At 43.6% G+C, this 18,457-nt stretch overlaps 1 protein-coding gene across 1 annotated transcript in view; it reads right to left on the bottom strand.

The window, feature by feature from the left end:
• xpo7 (exportin 7) overlaps positions 1–18,457 on the bottom strand; it is a 126,311-nt gene that overhangs the window by 25,688 nt on the left and 82,166 nt on the right. Inside the window, exons 9-18 of the mRNA XM_068023140.1 lie at positions 15,929–16,048; positions 12,225–12,371; positions 11,459–11,631; positions 11,076–11,269; positions 9,430–9,535; positions 6,809–6,944; positions 4,632–4,705; positions 2,236–2,316; positions 684–747; positions 224–332 (exon numbers count right to left, since the gene is read on the bottom strand). Of these exons, the coding sequence (XP_067879241.1) occupies positions 224–332; positions 684–747; positions 2,236–2,316; positions 4,632–4,705; positions 6,809–6,944; positions 9,430–9,535; positions 11,076–11,269; positions 11,459–11,631; positions 12,225–12,371; positions 15,929–16,048 (1,204 nt within the window). The remainder of the gene's footprint in view (positions 1–223; positions 333–683; positions 748–2,235; positions 2,317–4,631; positions 4,706–6,808; positions 6,945–9,429; positions 9,536–11,075; positions 11,270–11,458; positions 11,632–12,224; positions 12,372–15,928; positions 16,049–18,457) is intronic.

Genomic DNA, 18,457 nt, shown 5'->3' with positions numbered 1-18,457 from the left:
GTAGATGTCAGACAGTGTTATATGCACTGGTTACAGAATATCACCACCATTTTGTGGTACAAGGAGGTTTGGAGAATACGGATCCTTTATGTTCAGTCAACTATAATATTAACTACCCAGCCATGTCCAGCCATGCTCCATCACTGCTTGTGATTATATACGTAGAGACAGATTGACAAACACGGGTAAATCATTCTTCTGATCTTTGGCAGTACTTGCATACCTAGATCAACCATAAGCAATCGTCCAAGTGCTGTGTAGAAAGTGGTGCGGCAACGCATGTCACTCAGGTTTGATTGGTTATTGATGCCCAGGAATGAAAAGTGCTCGCTCTGTTAATTCAAGGTGCAACATAAGATTACTCGCTCGTTCTCTGATCATCAATAAATGTACACAATGCACGGCAAAAAGAACATTGTCAGAGTATATTTTAAACAATTGAAAATCTTAATTCCAAAAAGAAAATCAGATGTTTCCAAGTTTTCTGATTCGTTTGTGGAATTTGACCATAGTTAGCCTGAAACAATGCTTATTTCTGATGGAGCAAAGTTTGTAAAGGTGATATAACCACCACCTGCCTAAGTACGTAACCACTGGAAACAGATTCCGCGCAGCACTTCGATACTTCTCCAAAGAAGTAAAGTGCAGACAGAAGGGGTGAGAACAAAGTGAGAGGTACTTACTGTATGATTATTCAGCATGAACTGCACAGCAGTGAGTTTTACCAGCTTCCTCACGCTGCTGTATGTAGAGTGAGTGTCAAGGATAATAAATTGCCAATGGCATCATTCAAATATCTATGCTCAATTCCTGTTGTTTGCTCATCTTTCATCCCAGTCCAACACAGGGTAACGATAAATAGCTGATAAAACCACTTCCTTGAACTTCACTTAAGCCTTCCAAAATATATCTAACTATTGATCCCTAATGTTTACTCTTACACGTATTTTCTGCTTTTCCATTGGTCTCTTATTCAGTTTCTTCGTTACGGCTTCAAAAAAACAATTTTAAAATATAGGTAACTCGCATATGGAAAAAATTAGCCAGCTTGGTCTTCCAAAAAGTCACAGTCATCTACGGCACAGAAGGAGGCCTTTCACCCCATCGAGTCCATACCGTCTCTCCACGGAGCAATCCAGTCAGTCCCACTCCCCCACTCAATCCTCATAGCTCTGCAAGTTTATTTCCTTCAAGTGGCCAACCAATTTCCCTTTGAAGTGGTTGACTGTCTCCGCTTCCACTACCCTTGTAAGCAGCGAGTTCCAGGTCATTACTATCTGCTGCTTAAAAAAGTGCTTCCTCATATTCCCCCTGCATCTCTCGCCCAAAGCCTTCAATCTGTATTCCCGAGCCTTTGTAACATCAGTTAATGGGAACACTTTTTCCTTGTCTAACTTTCTAAGCCTGTCATAATCTTGTACACTTCTATTCGCTCTCCCCTCAATCTCCTTTTTTCTAAGGAGAACAACCCCAGCTTTTCCAACCTACTGTTAGAACTAAAATCCCCCATCGCCGGAACCATTCTGGTAAATCTCCTCTGCACCTCCTCAAGAGTCCTCACAAGAGCTTTATAAAGATTTAGCATAACGTCCCTGCTTTTGTACTTTTAAGAAAGAGTTATCAACTGGTTTTTAACTGAAGTCAGAGCTGATGCAATGCTTCTGGGTATATTCAAGATTGGTCAGAAGCAACAGCTGTGACTTTCTCCGTGATCGACATTGCTGCTGTTCAACGATATGACTGATAATCAAAACTTTCATAACAGTACTCCTATCTATTTTACTAGCAGTTTGCATTTAGTTATTATGTTCCTGGAACTTCTGTTAAACACTGACTCCTCGCCTCACTTCTACGCTCCAACCATACTCTCCGACGCTTTTTATTCTTGTTGCTTTCTATTGCTACTGATCTGAACGGTTCTCTTAAACTGCATATATCCCATCCCACTCTACCTTCCTCCTCCTGCATCCTCATCATACTGAAATCAAGACTCACCACATTGTCTTTTCCTCTAAACCTACGCTTTCCCAGGAAGGCAGAACGCGTCCATTGTTCTTCTGTTCCTCCCACAATGTACAGACTTTTGGACCAAAGTGTGGCGTCACCAACAGCCCTACTTACTGATTCATCCCTTTGTTTGCCTCAAGTGAGCACAGTTACCCTTGACCTTGGGTTTCACCTAATCATCTGTCACATTTTGCACGATCCAGTGGCTTTATTTTGAACAAAGGATATCCAATGGAGAGATCATTCAGGAGCTGCAGTGTCTTTGAGGTGATCGGCTCACATCTTCCCCAGAACTTCAGGTTGGTAATTCTGGTGGTGATCAGACAATCAATTGTTATAATTCAACAATGAAAACACCCATCCTTATGATTAAAGCTCAGCAGGAAAGCTCCAGTTTACTCATCAAAACTACATTTCAGATTCACTGCATTGTTTGAAAACAGAGAGAAAATAGAGGCATCAGTTGGATTAGGATATTTACTCAAGTATATTTTGAAAGTGGAAAATGTCCATCTTAAATTTGGAGTGCAGCATACACACAGATTACCGAGTGAATTTCCTCAGGGCAGCAATAAGATTTGGTCTACTCCAAAATGCGAAGGTGGCCGAAATGCAAGTAAATATGGCAAATGGAGGCTGTTGCCTCATATTTATACAGAGTATTCAATCTAAATTCAGTAGTGGAAGATCCAGTGCCACTTAGAATGAGGCTGACCCACTCACGTTCAACCCTTTCCAAGCAGGGCACCTCAATGCATTTCCCCACAAACACAGCATCAATTTCTGGTACAAATCATACAGTCATTTCCTGAGATGGAATTGGGTTTCATGTGAGACATGCTGGATTGTCTTTGTGCATTATTACTTCCCCATTTGAAACTAATACAGCACATGATGTGTCACTTAAAAACACCACAAATATATCATTCTTAGCTCTACCTGCTGGAAAGTAAAACGAGGGAGAAGCTGTGCCAAGACTGCTGTCAGTGTACACTGGGCTACCTGGTATAGCATCTACCCACTCAGACCAAGAGATAGGGTACCTTATTGACACAAGTATCCGAGCTTGCTTTCATGAGCTACTGAGGTGTGCACAATGGAGACTGGGGAGTGGCACATCGGGGGTTCTTTTGACCTAAGTCGCTGGGAAGCTGTATTTTCACTCTGGCAGATATTACTCTCCTCTGATTTCTATGAAGCATAAAAGTGGCTGGAACCTAAAACCAGCTTTGTAACCAATTTCAACCGATTTCCACCAGGTGAGTTCGATCAAAACTAACCCCTATAAAGTCTGAATTCATAATGCCATTAATTGCCTAAGTGTCATGTTGGGGATGCTGACAGATCCCAGTGTCTTGATGTAGGATTTATCCTCCAACAAGGTCACAGCGCTAAATTCAGCCACTTTCTGAACCTTCAAAAACTTCAAACAGGTCAAACAATGAATGAGAAATCCAAGTGCCAACAGAAGTGAGTTGCCTGAGCTTTGAATGCTGGGAATTCAGCAAGTTTGAATTGTCCACTTAGAATCTGATAATGCAGTTCCACCAGCGAGCTGATGGGTCTGTGACAGGCCACGACGAAAAGCAGATTCTGCATGTACAGCATTGGCCCGAGGTTGAATTCTTGAAATACTGTCCTGAAACTGCTTTAGCTAAGCAGCTCAGATAAGTCTGAAAACTCCAAGATCCGAAGTGAAAAATGTATAAAATTTCAGAATTACAAGCCGAATTCCTGAATGCAGCTTATAGCTTAAATTTTTAAATAATTGCCAGCCAGCGAAATTAAATTGAAGCGGCAAATTTACGGGAGCTGCATTGAAATTACCACTCGTTGTCAATTACACAGAAGGTAACAGTGTTGAAGGGCATGAGTAGAAGCCACCAAGCATCTCTAAAGTTTAGGATGACTTTGTGAATTCTCTCAGTGTTTACAGTATAACTGTGCCTTTGAACCAGAAAAAAAGCTAGAAATGGATGTTCTGTACTCTGTACACTTGTCATTCAGCATCCAAGATTCCTTCTCTCCCCGCTGTGACTAAATCTCAACAGTAAATGCTGTGAGTATACAGCAAACTCATCAGCAGCTGAAAAAGGGGAAAATACAGCTTGATGTTTCGGGTGAGGGCCTCCATCATAATGGAATGTCTGACAAAATATCTTCACCCAGAACATGATCTAATCTTTCACATGCTGTCGATTTTCTGGGGTCTAATTCCATTTTGCAGCATTGCACCTCTTCGTTTTAGTAAATATCTTTGAACGTGTTAAAACTCTCAGTGCAAGTGGGGATTCAACTTTCACCCAAGTGCAGTTTTAGAGTAAATGAGAGTTTCCCAAGTACCACAGTGCCGGCTGATCGCTCCCAAACAGGGATCACTCTCCTCTAACTTATACCGACTATCTCAGTGCCAATGACATTCACAAGTAAATGCCCTGAGAACCTCAGGTGAGTTGAACACTCATTTATCTGTCTATAAATTGTCTATCTGCTAATTGGCATGCACCTACCCAACACACTAGCTGTGTGGGAAATCATTATTCTAAACCCCATCCCCTCAAGCAGAACATGTTGCTGCATCAACTAGTTGTCCAACTGTCATAAGCATCTGTACATACACTCACATTTTTCCAATGAAAACACTCAGGACCATTGTCTCATCGTTCAGCCCCAGGACCTCAGACAGCCTGCGATACAACTGCACAGGAAAAAAGCAAACAATCATTAAAGACAAAGGTATAAACCCCCCACTGGAACATCTCGAAGTACTTCACAGCCAATGAAATTTTGTGCAGGCAAACATGGCAGCCAATTTGCACACCATAAGGTCCCACAAACAGTAATGAGATGAGTGATCAGTTAATTAGTTTTTGTGATGCTGCTTGAGGGATAAATATTGGCCAAGACACTGGGAGAGTTCCCTGCTCTTGTTCTGACCATGCTGTGGGATCTTTTACATTCACTTTAACAGTCAGACAGGACCTTGCTATCACACCTCATTGAAAGAAGTGTTGCATTGAAGTTTCAGCCTAGGTTCATGTGCTTGAGTCTCTGTACTGAGCCCTGAACCCATAATGTTCTCACTCAGAGACAAGAGTGCCAGCAACTGAACCAAGCTAACATTTAAAATGAAGCATCATACAAAGGGTGGCCTCACGTGACAGGCATCTTCAGCCTGACTCAAAGAAAAAGCTAAGCTGCTCAGAACTATTAACCCTGTGAATACTATAGTGTATTTACTGACAAGTAGCTACCGCAGAACAATGAAATATAGATAGTGATAGCATCTGCACAATGTACCTTTTACAAATGACAAAAAATTGTCAGCTTAACTCCCCATTGAGATTCTGCCTGCAACCATATCTGAACACTGCAGAAATGCTAAACTGAATAGTGTTTATGTTCATGGAAATTCTGGAAAGGTTTACATTAACATGGCTGATTATCAGACTCCCAAAAGTCCCAAAGTGCTGCACATCCACTTTCAAAGTGCAGTGACAGTGAAGGTGGCAAATAAGACACACTATGATCCCACAAACAGCAATGAAATGCACGAACAGTTCAGTGTGTTCTCGGTGGGGCTGCTGCTGCTTGTTAAGTCCGATGGGTAAACGTCTTTGTATGGTACTCAATCCCAACCACCAACAGCGCCCCAACCTCAGTCCCTGGCATGTACTGGTATTTGGCAATATTTAGCCAGACTGGCAGTGAGGGTACTAAAGCAACCTTTGTGCCCAAGAGTAAGTGGGTGGATCAAAGTGGAAAGAGTTCTTGCTCCTAATCACCAGTCAGGGACCCCTCCCCATCTGTAGATATTGGCTGAGGAAACAGCTCCGATTCAGCAGTGAGACCCCTCTTTCCCCCGCCACTCACCCCAGTTCCTACATATGTGTCAATTTGCTGCCGTCAAAGCATCAGTTGCTGTTACATAGTCAACCGAAACTCCTTCTGGTTAGATATGCCACTGGTGTACAATTGGGTTGAGGATCCAAAACCAAGATTCAGGAAAAGTATGTGAACTGGAACATCAATCCAAATCCTAGTGTGTGAGAGTTCACAGCAGAAAACTGCCCACAGTTAAGTACTGCAAAAATCCTTGTTGGTCATAACTATAAAAGACAACAGGATTCCGCTGTCTGCCAAACTACTTGTTTAGGTGTCTGTGATTTTCTTACATACACTACTGTTGGACTGTTCTTCCTACTTTCTGTAATAATAGCCTGTTACAAGGCTTATCTAATAAATGCAACTGAGTGCATTATCTTACAGTGGGTTACTGAGATAGTGCTGCATTGTCAAATGGTATCACCATTTGGATGAAATGCGAAACGGAGGCCCGAAAGATCGAGCAGGATTACTTGTTAAGGAGCAGGAAGCTCTCCCATTGTCCTGGCCAACATGCTTCCCACAGTCAACATCACTGAAAAAATATAAATGGTAACTCACTTTACTGGCTGCTTGTGGGATCTTGCTGAGCTCAAAGTGGCTATTCTGTTCACCGACATAACAGTGGTGAGTGCACTTGAGAAGTGATGTATTGGCCGTGAAGCATTTTTGGCACGTTTGAGAGATGTGACTGAGGCACATGCAAGTTTTCTCTCTTTCTGGTCATACTGTTAATACTAATTCCAGCTTTTATGTTCAAAGCCTGCACAGTCAGCATAAGTTAACGTGCTGTGTTATTCTCCAGCAAACCACAAAAAGCAATTAAAACAATTTTTTTCCAAGAAATTCCAAAAAGGAAACCAATGCAAGAAAACAGATGATCAGGAAGAGAAAAATTAACTTCACCCCTCTATACCTTCGAGGACTTTTGGACCTGATCTCCGATGTAAATCTTCCGAAACTGCTCAAAGAAGCTGAGCATGGCCAGTTCCAGCTTCTCATTGCCTGCCTGAGCCAGTCGAGAATCAGTCAGGTTCATCAGCTGCAAAACACTGCAAAGAAACCCAAGAGCGTACAGTCAGATCTTCCCAGTGCACAGTGCCACCAGGAAACTGTCCCTGGGCAGTGTCTGAAGAATTCAGTCGATCACTGTTAAGATAATGAAACCGTCATCTCCAAACTCTTAGATAAACACTTGCCCCTCACTTCATACAAAGCGCTTTGGTGCAAGTACAAGTATCATCAGTTGACACAATATGTGGTGATAAACAGGGTTCGACATAACCAACGACCTCCACTCCATAACATTGGAACTTGGAAATTCAATCAGAAACTTTATTGAAGCAGTTACTGAAGAGCACTCAAGCAGCAAATCAACCAGAACATCTAACCAGTCCCCTGGATAAACTATGATGGAAGGCAGTGGTTAGGAGTCTGCTACAAATGTCATAAAACATAGATCATTATCCTGCCCGTTCCTGTGCCAATGGAAATTCTCCTCTTTAATAAGGATCACTTTCCAAGAGCTGAATAATTTTCAAACTCAATTATGTTATCACATAGTCATCCCTCAGCTGCTTTGCTCCAATCTCCTGAGATGGTTGGGGCTTGCCATGCCGCATGATTGCCATCGAGTCGGACAGCATACAAACATGCCCTTTGGCCCACCGCGTCCATGCCGACCATAATGCCTATCTACACTAATCCCACCTGCCTGCATTAATTCCATATCCCTCTATGCCTTGTTCATTCAAGTACCTGTCCAGATGCCTCTTAAATGTTGCTCCTGTTCCTGCCTCCACCACCTCCTCAGGCAGCTCATTCCAGATACCCACTATTCTTTGTGTGAAAAATTTATCCCTTTGATCCCATTTAAACCTTCTCCCTCTCACCTTAAATCTATGCTCTCTAGTTTTAGTCACCCCTACCATGGGAAACAGACTCTGGCCATCTACCCTATCTATGCCTCTCATAATTTTATATACCTCTATCATGTCCCCTCTCAGCCTCCTTCGCTCCAGGGAAAACAGACCCAGCCTATCCAATCTCTCTTTATAACTCAAGCTCTCCAAACCAGGCAACATCCTTGTGAATCTTTTCTGCACCCTCTCTAGCTTAATCACATCTTTCCTGTCATGCGGCGACCAGAACTTCACACAGTACTCCAAATGCAGCCGAACCAACATTATGTACAACTGTAACATGACGTCCCAATTCTTGTACTCAATGCCTCGGCCGATGAAGGCAAGCATGCATTCTTCACCAACCCTGTGTTACCACTTTCAGGGAACTATGTACTTGCACCCCAAGGTCTCTCTGCTCAACAACACTCCCCAGGGCCCTGCCATTCACTGTATATGTCCAGTCCTGGTTTAACTTCCCAAAATGCATCACTCCGCACTTGTCTGCATTAAATTCCATTTGCCAATCCCTTGCCCACTTTCCCAGTTTATCCATATCCTGTTGTAAACTTAGACAACCTTCTTCACTGTCCACTATACCACCAATTTTAGTGTCATCTGCAAGTTTACTAATCATGCCCCCTACATTCACATCCAAGTCATTAATATATATGACAAACAACAGAGGGCCCAGCACCGATCCCTGCGGCACAGCACCGGTCACCGGCCTCCAATCTGAAAAACAACCCTCCACTATCACCCTCTGCCTCCTATCATGAAGCCAATTTTGTATCCAATTGGCTAGCTTACCCTGGATCCCATGTGTTCGCACCTTCCGGACCAGCCGACCATGCGGGACCTTGTCAAAGGCCTTGCTAAAGTCCATGTAGACAACGTCCAATGTCCTGCCCTCGTCAATCCTCTTGGTCACCTCCTCATAAAACTCAATCAAATTCGTGAGACATGATTCCCCACACACAAATAATGCTGACAATCCCTAATCCGACCTTGCCTTTCCAAATGCATATAAATCCTGTCTCTCAGAATCCTTTCCAATAACTTTCCCACCACTGATGTAAGGCTCACCGGCCTGAAGTTCCCTGGTTTATCCCTGCTGCCCTTCTTAAATAAAGGCACAACATTAGCTATCCTCCAGTCTTCCGGTACCTCACCCGTGGCTAACGATGACACAAAAATCTCTGCCAGGGCCCCAGCAATCTCTTCCCTTGCTTCCCATAGCATCCTAACATACACTTGGTCAGGCCCTGGGGATTTATCCACCTTAATGCGCTTCAATACCTCCAACACCTCCTCCTTTGTAATGCTGATATGCTCCAGGATATCGCTGTTCCCTCCCTTGAACTCACTAGCTTCCATGACCTTCTCCACGGTAAATACAGACGAGAAGTATTCATTCAGACCTCGCCCATTTCCCGTGGCTCCACACATAGATTACCATACTGATCCTTAAGGGGACCTGCTCTCTCCCTAGCTACCCTTTTAATATACTTATAGATTCTCCTTTATCTTATCTGCCAGGGAAATCTCATGGCCCCTTTTCGATTGTGGGCGCAATCCCCACAGCCATGCAACCAGACAGCCGAGGAGCAGATGAAACGGGCAATTTCGGACTCACCGGCAAACTAGCTCTCCATCCATTGAGTCCTGCTCGTCTGTACTCGCAAAGGAAACTCGACCCCCAATCACTGCCCCAATGATGTACACCAGCCATGTCAAACGACCTGGGGAGAAGCACTGTATTAATTAGTCTTACCAACATACGAATTAGGAACAGGAGTAGGCCATTCAGCCCCTCGAGCCTGCTCCGCCATTCAGTAAGTTCATGGCTAAACTGAATACTCCACATTTCCACCAACCCCGATAACCTTCCACCCCCTTGCTTATCAAGAATCTATCTACCTCTGCCTTAGAAATATTTAGACTCTGCTTCCACTGCCTTTTGAGTAAGAGAATTCCAAAGACTCATGACCCTCTGAGAGAAAAAAATTTCTCCTCATCTCCGTCTTAAATGGGCGACCCCTTATTTTTAAACAATGAACCCGAACTCTAGATTCTCCCACATGGGGAAACATCCTTTCCACATCTACCCTGTCAAGACCCCTCAGGATCGTAAATGTTTCAATCAAGTCATCTCTTACTCTTCTAAATTACAGCGGATTCAAGCCTAGCCTGTCCAAACTTTCCTAGTAAGACAGCCCGCCCATTCCAGGTATCAGTCTAGTAAACCTTCTCTGTACTGCCTCCAATGCATTTCCATCCTTCCTTAAATAAGGATTCCAGTACTGCACACAGTACTCCAGATGTGGTCTCACCAATGCTCTGTATAGCTGAAGCATAACCTCCCGACTTTTGTATTAAGTTCCCCTCACGATAAATAATAATATTCTATGAGCTTTCCTAATTACATGCTGTACCTGCACACTATCCTTTTGCGATTCATGCACTAGAACACCCAGATCTGCTTCTCAATTTAGTCCATGAGTAATTTATCTCACAAAGTAGACGATGTACACACTACTCATTCCTTGACTGCGGACCTCATAAAAAAATAATCCTTTTAATACTACTAGTAAATGCCTTGCAATATCAGGTATTGAATAGAGGTTTTGTCAATATACAAGAGGTTGATGGAATTGGGAAGTACTTAGCAATCACGCTTCATGGACCTATCTAGGGGCTAGAGCCTGCAATCACAAAGTGACAGGTGACACAACAAAACTGAATAGAGACTGCTGACCTAACACTTCACAGAAGTAAAAGTCGGCAAAAAAGCACAAGAAAAACTCATGGCAACATGTTTGTGCATGCTTTACCAAAGATAAATTAGGCAGAACAACCAACTCAAATCAAGGAGGACGGTCAGTCATCAGAAACAGCAACCTCTGAGCCCAAATCTGACAGACCAAAGATTAATATCACAGGACACTCGAACATTAACATATTGTTTGCCTTTGCTCCAAGACCTTCTGGTCAGCTATTCTGTGACCTTGTCCTATCTACACCTTCTCCTTTGTTATCTCTTGCCCCATCCCTGCTTTACTTGCTAATAACCTTTTACATTTCAAATATTTGCCAGTTCTGAAGCAGGGTCACTGACCTGAAACATTAACTCTGCTTCTTTCTCCACAGATGCTGCCAGACCTGCTGAGTATTTCCAGCATTTCTTGTCTTTATTTCAGATTTCCAGCATCCGCAGTATTTTGCTTTTATTTTATTATATTACTCGAACAGCTCTGTTGCTTATCTCCGTCCCATCCTTACCTTCCTGCACAGCAATGTCGATGGCGCTCGCATTTGCGCTCTGCAACAGCTCCTGGTAGGTCTGTGCTGACTGATCGAAGAGCTGCACCAAGAGAGCGCATGTCTTCTCATACTCACAGCGGCCGATGGTGGACAGCTGGTCCAGCTGTTGCTGAACGAGACCAGTGTCATCCAAAGGGTCCTCTAACCCATCCCTAAGGACAAAAACACCAGATCAACTGTCGATTAAAGAAATCCATTTTCTTGCTACCAGATTTTTTTTTTAGGCATATCATTTCTAAATCTACCTCAAATATAAACATTGCTGTTTCTTTGATCATTACAACAGGTTCACTTGCATTTCCACATGATCAAATTAACCCAATACACAACTGTCACCATACCTCAGAATGATGTGAATAGATTCTAGTCTGGAGGTGATGTAAGCTTTCGTGACTTCAGGCGTATATGTCTCCAACATGTGCGGTTCCGTGGCTTTGACGTATGGTACTGAGGCAGCTAAGCGTTGCCACAAGCTCAGCAGGTAGTGTACACTGTTAGGGGCAAACTCCCAGTGCTGCAGCAAAAACAAGAGAGACAATCATGATAAGATATGAACTTTTACAGTTGCAAAAGGATGAAGCTGTCTACGCCTGGTATGTTGAACAGTGCTTTTCAAAACTGAAAGATAACCATGATGAAGAGTCAGTCTGACTGCCATGCAATACAACATTGAAAATGGAATACAGGTTTACCCAAATATAGCAGCATCTCAACTCAGTCTTCTAAGACTATAAATTTCATTGTTATTTTCATAAGCTTTCTCCAGCACCCCCTTCAATTGCCCTTAATTCAACCTGTCCCCAACTCAATTCTGCATCTTTAGTGTGGTGCCCATCCAGACTGGAACTGCAAAATCTGACACCAAGCCAATACTACAAACCTAACCCATAAATAATGCCAACTCGAGACTATTCGCCCATCTGAAGTTACTGCCAACGACAGTCAGCCCAGCTAATGGCACTGCCAACTGTGGACTGCCAGCCCAAAGGTTCTGGAAACAACACGCCACCAGCCTACCCAAAATTCGGGCCAACTGCAGGCAGGGACCCCACGCATGGATACTGTCAACTTCAGTAAACTTCTGCAACAACACAGTTGGGATTGTACCTGAAGGCTGGTCACAGTGAAATTAGCTACCAGCCGGATGACCTCGGGATAGTTTTCCACTTTAACCAGCTCTCCCAGCTGATAGTTACTCTTCAGTCGAGCCAGTAATCGGCAAAACTCATGGTAATTGTTCGGGTCGGACAAGCCCTGCAAAAGGAGTGTTTGTTTTACACGTTTGTGACTGAAACAGCTGAAAACATCAGTAGGTACTAACAGTCTGTCAGGGCAGCTAACAGCTTACCCATACATATCAAAGTTGATGAGAATGAAACAAGAACTTGCATTTACGCAGTCCTTTAATGTAGTAAATCTACCCAAGGCCAAAAATCAAGAGCAAAAGTATTTCAATAATGATAACTAACTAAGGAAAGGGTAGGGCCTCGCAGTTATGTACAAGGCAACTTACATGTGATGCAGATGACATGGGCAGGGTTCTAAAAGAGTTTTCTGCCTGTCTTTACAAAGGAGAAGGATGATGCAGACATAGTTGTAAAAGAGGAGGAGTGTGAAATATTAAATACAATTAGCATAATGAGAGAGGAAGTACTAGAGGGTCTGACATCCTTGAAAGTGGATAAGTCACCAGGGCCGGATGGATTGCATCCCAGGTTGTTAAAGGAAGCCAGGGAGGAAATAGCGGATGTGCTGAGGATCATCTTCAAATCCTCACTGGATACGGGTGAGGTGCCAGAGGTTTGTAGGTCTACGAACATTATGCCATTGTTTGAGGGACAGGATAAACTGCCACTTAGAAAGGCACAGACTGATCAGGCATAGTCAGCTTAATTAGTAAGGGATCCTTGCTGTTTGTAGTGTACATTAATGATTTAGACGTGAATATAGGAGGTATGATCAGTAAGTTCGCAGATGACAGGAAAATTGGTGGTGTCGTAAATCGTGAGGAGGAAAGCTTTAGATCACAGGACGATATAGATGGGCTGGTAAGATGGGCAGAGCAGTGGCAAATGGAATTTAATCCTGACAAGTGTGAGGTGATGCATTTCGGGAGGACTAACAAGGCAAGGGAATATACAATGGATGGTAGGACCCTTGGAAGCACAGAGGGTCAGAGGGACCTTGGTGTCCATGTCCACTGAAGGCAGCAGCACAGGTAGAGAAGGTGGTTAGGAAAGCATATGGGATACTTGCCTTTCTTAGCCGAGGCATAGAATATAGAAGCAGGGAGGTTATGATGGAGCTGTACAAAATGCTAGTTCGGCCACAGCTGGAGTACTGTGTACAGTTCTGGTCACCACACTATAGGAAGGATGTGATTGCACTGGAGAGGGTGCAGAGGAGATTCACCAGGATGTTGCCTGGGCTGGAGCAGTTCAGCTATGAAGAGAGACTGAAAAGGCCAGGGTTGTTTTTCTTAGAACAGAGAAGGCTGAGGGGGGACCTGATTGAGGTACACAAAATAAGAGGGGCATTGATAGGGGAGATAGGAAGAAACTTTGTCCCTGAGCGGAAGTGTCAATAACCAGGGGGCATAGATTTAGGGTAAGGGGCAGGAGGTTTAGAGGGGATTTGAGGAAAAATAGTTTTCACCCAGAGGGTGATTGGAATCTGGAACACACCGCCTGAAGGGGTGGTACAGGCAGGAACCCTCACAACATTTAAGTCGTACCTAGATGAGCACTGGAAACGCCACAGCATACAAGGCTACAGGCCAAGTGCTGGAAAATGGGATTAGAACAGATTGGTTTGATGGCCGGTGCAGACTCGGTGGGCCGAGGGCCTGTTTCTGTGCTGTATAACTCTATGACTCTAATTGAATTCTTTGAGGAAGTAACAAGCAGGATTGATGAGGGTAGTGCAGTGGATGTGGTCTACACGGATTTTAGTAAGGCATTTGACAAGGTAGACTGGTCAGTAAAATGAAAGCCTATGGGACACAGGGGAATGTGGCAGCTTGGATCCAAAATTGGCTCAGTGACAGGAAGCAAAGGGTAGTAGGCGACGAATGTTTTTGTGAATGGAAAGCTGTTTCCAGTGATGTTCCACAGGGCTCAATGTTGGGTCCCTTGCTGTTTATAGGATATATTAATGATTTGGACTTAAATGTGGGAGGCATGATTGGGAAATTTGCTGATGACACAACAATTGGTCGTGCAGTTCACAGTGAAGAGGATAACCGTAGACTCCAAAATGATATCAATGGTTTGGTTGAGTGGGCGGAAAAGTGGCAAATGGAATTCAATGCGGAGAAGTGTGAGGTAATGCACTTGGGAGGGCAAATAAAGCGAGCGAATACACAATAAACGGGAGGATATTGAGAGGGGTAGAAGAAGTGAGAGACCTTGAAGTGCATGTCCACAGATCCCTAAAGGTGGCAGGACAGGTAGATAGAGTGGTGAAGTAGGCATATGGAATCCTTTCCTTTATCAGCCGAGTTATAGAATACAAAAGCAGGGATGTAATGCTGGAACTGTATAAAACCCCGGTTCGGCCATAGCTGCAGTATTGCAAACAGTTCTATTCGCCCAATTACAGGAAGGAAATAGCTGTTCTGGCGAGAGTACTGAGGAAATTTACAAGAATGTTGCCAGGGCTTGAAAGTTGCAGCTATGAGGAAAGATTGGATAGGCTAGGGTTGTTTTCCTTAGAACAGAGGAGGCTGAGGGGTGATTTAATTGAGGTATACAAAATTATGAGGGACCGAGATAGAGTAGACAGGAAGGACCTGTTTCCCCTCGCAGAGAGGTTAATTACCAGGGGGCACAGATTTAAGGTGATTGGTAGAAGGATTAGAGGGGACATGATTATGACCTTGAAATTTCTGGCCTAATGCCAACTCCCTGACCCCACTGTAACAGTCTTTCAGTCTCTTCCGTCCCTTCTCGATGGCACGAGCAACACACGGCACCCTTAGCACTCACTGGTGCCAAGGGTATTGCAACATCAGTTGTCGAACAATGTAAATAATTAACATTGAAGCGTTTACCAAAACAATCTGGGAGAAGCAAATGGCAGGTGACTGGCTAAGAGAAAGACCAAAGCAGTATAGTCAAAGGGCAAAGCCTCTGTGACAAACAGAACATGAGATGCATGCACATCCAAGATCTATGTACAGTATGGAAGAGTACACTGAATGAAAGTATGCTCTACACTCTCTTGTTAGCTCAATTACTAACTTTAAATCTGAGATGAATAAACTTTTGCTAGCTGAGGGTATTAAGGGATGTAGAGCGAAGAGAGGCTGATCAAGTTAGGATATAGTTCAGCCATGATTTCACTGAATGGCGCGGAACAGTCCTGAGGGCAGAATGACCTAAGCCTGTTCCTATTTTTAACTTGAAAAACAGGTAAGTTTCGTGGATTTAAATTGCTGGGCAGGAGACACACATGAGAATAAGGAACGACACAGAGAAACATGCCACACTGAGGTAAAAAGCTAAATTGGTTATTGAGGAACACAGATGTGAATAGACCCCGTACATTATTTCTTGTGTTCCTAGTAGGACAGGAAAGTGGAGTTGATCTCCAAGATCAGCCATGATCTTGTTGCGACTCAACATCTGGGGATAACTGTGGCTGCACAGTCATGCACTATATCCCATGAACAGCTATTTAAGTACTTCAATACAGTTCACGATCAGGCCACCCAGATCACAGTGAAAAGAAAATTCAACAAAAAATCCCTTTGATACTCGCATGTGATCCCACCCCTGTGTTCAGAAATCCTCAGTTCAGCTGTTCATCACCTGTGGGTTTTCTAATATCCTCTTCACTCCATCCACTAAATGAGACAGGAACTTTGCTCTTTCAGCATTGTTAAATAGCGATCTTCGGACTGAAGCAATCTGGACTAAACAGGATAATACCTGGAAGGAAAAGAATAAGCTAGTAAGTACAGCTTAACACAATCTGGAGCTGTCTTTATCTGAAATGACTGTCATGTATGACAAGACTCCCGGTGCCAGAGGATCCATCCTACTTGCACTGCAGAGAAGATTTCACAACAGTGGCAGTGACTGAGAAATAATTGTAAGCATTCCTCGCTCATGTGATAGAGGTGTTCCAAATAATGAGGGATTTTAATATAGAGAGAAGCTGTTTCCACTGGCAGGAAGGTCAGCAACTGGAAGACACAGATTTAAAATAGTTGGTAAAAAATCCAGGGGGAAAATGAGGAGAATTTTTTTCATGCAGTGAGTCGTAGTGTGATCTGGAACACACTGCCTGAAAGGCTGACGGAATCAGATTCAATTGTGACTTTCAAAAGAATACTGGATTCTTCTTGGAATGGAGAAATTTGCAGAGCTATGGCAAAGTGCAGAGGAGTGGGACTAATTGGACAGCTCTTTCAAAGAGCTGTCAGAGACATGGTGGGCCAAATGGCCTCCTACTATGCTTTGTGATTGTGTGCCCAGCTGTTCAAAAGCAGCAAATGCAATTTGAGTCTTCCCAACCACAACCCATTCCCAATGCAGGGATGGGAACACTCTCAAACCTCAAACTGTACCATTCCTCAGCCGCCACTGGAATCAGTGCAATGCCCTGAGGTTTGTAGCCAAAGTCACCTCAGTGCTGGTTCATTTACTCTGAAGCCTGTCCATCACTGAAATCAGAGTAGTGCCAGCAATTCCTTCGCCTCGTCAGTTTGGGAATGAAGGCAGCTTAGGTTACTATGAGTTTGGAAAGGAAAGGAATTTATTCAAGTATAAATTCTTCAAGTATTCAGCCCTGATGAAGATCATTGCCAAATTATCAATACAGAATCTTTTACAGGTGATGTACATAATGCATCGTGTGGTTACTTGAATGACTGGCCACCAGCATCATCAAAATCACACATTCATCAGGTTATTTTCTTACTCAGCAAGAGGATATCTAATTTTCGTGTGCTGTCAACAAACTGTGATGGGGAAAGCATGACAACAAATGAATCCAACGCTTACAGATCTCACATGGTCTGCTAAGACCAGGGTGTTTAGGCTGTTTTCTTTTAGGAGGTGGGGTGATGACAGCATGAATGAAATGAAGAGGGCAGCAGCTAAGGAGAAGGAACCATTTTCAGTTTCGCTAGCAGGGAAGCCAGGAAGGCAAGGTGCAGTTGCAAGAACACCAGTTTAGTGGGAAAAAAAGGTCAAGAGAGCAGGCGGATGGGTTTCATGGACAAGATGAACTGGGAAAGAGTACAAGGGGACATCAGAGAGAAACTCAAGAAAAATGCAGGTTTTGGGCAAGGGAAAGGGGGAACCTCATGGGATGTCCAGCTTGGCGGGCAAAGGGAAGGAGTGGGGAAGCAGTAGAGGCAGCTAAATGGATGCCTTAATCTTGGTCTCAAGTCGCAATCTTGGCAAGAAATACATGAACTCCTTGTTGTTGGAGATGAGGGTAGAGGGGGCAAGGGAGAGAGGTCGTACAGGAAGAAAAGAAACTGGGGATTATCTTTCTTTCTCAGATGATGCTGGAGTCGTGCACTTTAACTTTCATAAGCTGTAAGGGAAGCAGGAGGCAGGTGAATCAACAGCAGAAGGGATTATCCCTGTTATGTTCAAAGAGAAATAACCAGTTCTACCTGTTACTGTACCAGGAAACCACCATCAATCTTGCCCGACCTGCTTATTCTCAAATCCCATCAATCAAAAAAAAACTCCGTTCATCAGATTTGGAGATGGGGGAGTGGCAGTGCAGAGAGAATGTTGGCCACAGTACTGGCAGGCATAAAAAGTGAAAAGGCAATTACAACTCCTTTTTTGCAGCAATTTATATTTAATAGAAGATTAATAGGGGACCTTATTGAGGTTTTTCAGATGTTTCCAAGATTCAATAGGACAGATAAAGAGAAACTATTTCCTGTGGTGGGGAGGATCCAGAATAAGGGGGCATCACCTTAAACTTAAGAGTTAGGCTGTTCAGGGGCTAAGTCAGAAAGCACTTCTTCACACAAAGGGTAGTGGAAATCTGGCACTCTCTTCCCTAAACAGATGTTGAGGCTGGGGGTCAAGTGTAACTTTCGAAACAGATTGATATTTTTGTAAAAAGGGACATGGAACCAAGGCGGGTAGACGGAGTTAGGATACAGTTAAGCCAATGAATGGCGGAACAGGATTGAGGAGCTGAATGGTCTCTTCCTGTTCTTGTGTTCCCTTTTAACGTGCAAGGCCTTGAGCCGAGTGAATTCTTGCCCTCAAAGTTCAAGCAAATGATTTACTTGATGGTTTGATTTTTGAAGGCTGAGGTTTGGGAAGAGTTTTTCCTCATGCTGAAACATCTCTGGTGGATAA

The sequence above is a fragment of the Heterodontus francisci genome, chromosome 47, assembly GCF_036365525.1.
Source record: "Heterodontus francisci isolate sHetFra1 chromosome 47, sHetFra1.hap1, whole genome shotgun sequence".
Lineage (NCBI taxonomy): Eukaryota > Metazoa > Chordata > Chondrichthyes > Heterodontiformes > Heterodontidae > Heterodontus > Heterodontus francisci.
Note: the sequence above shows the minus strand (reverse complement) of the source record. Positions and strands in the feature narration are given on the sequence as shown.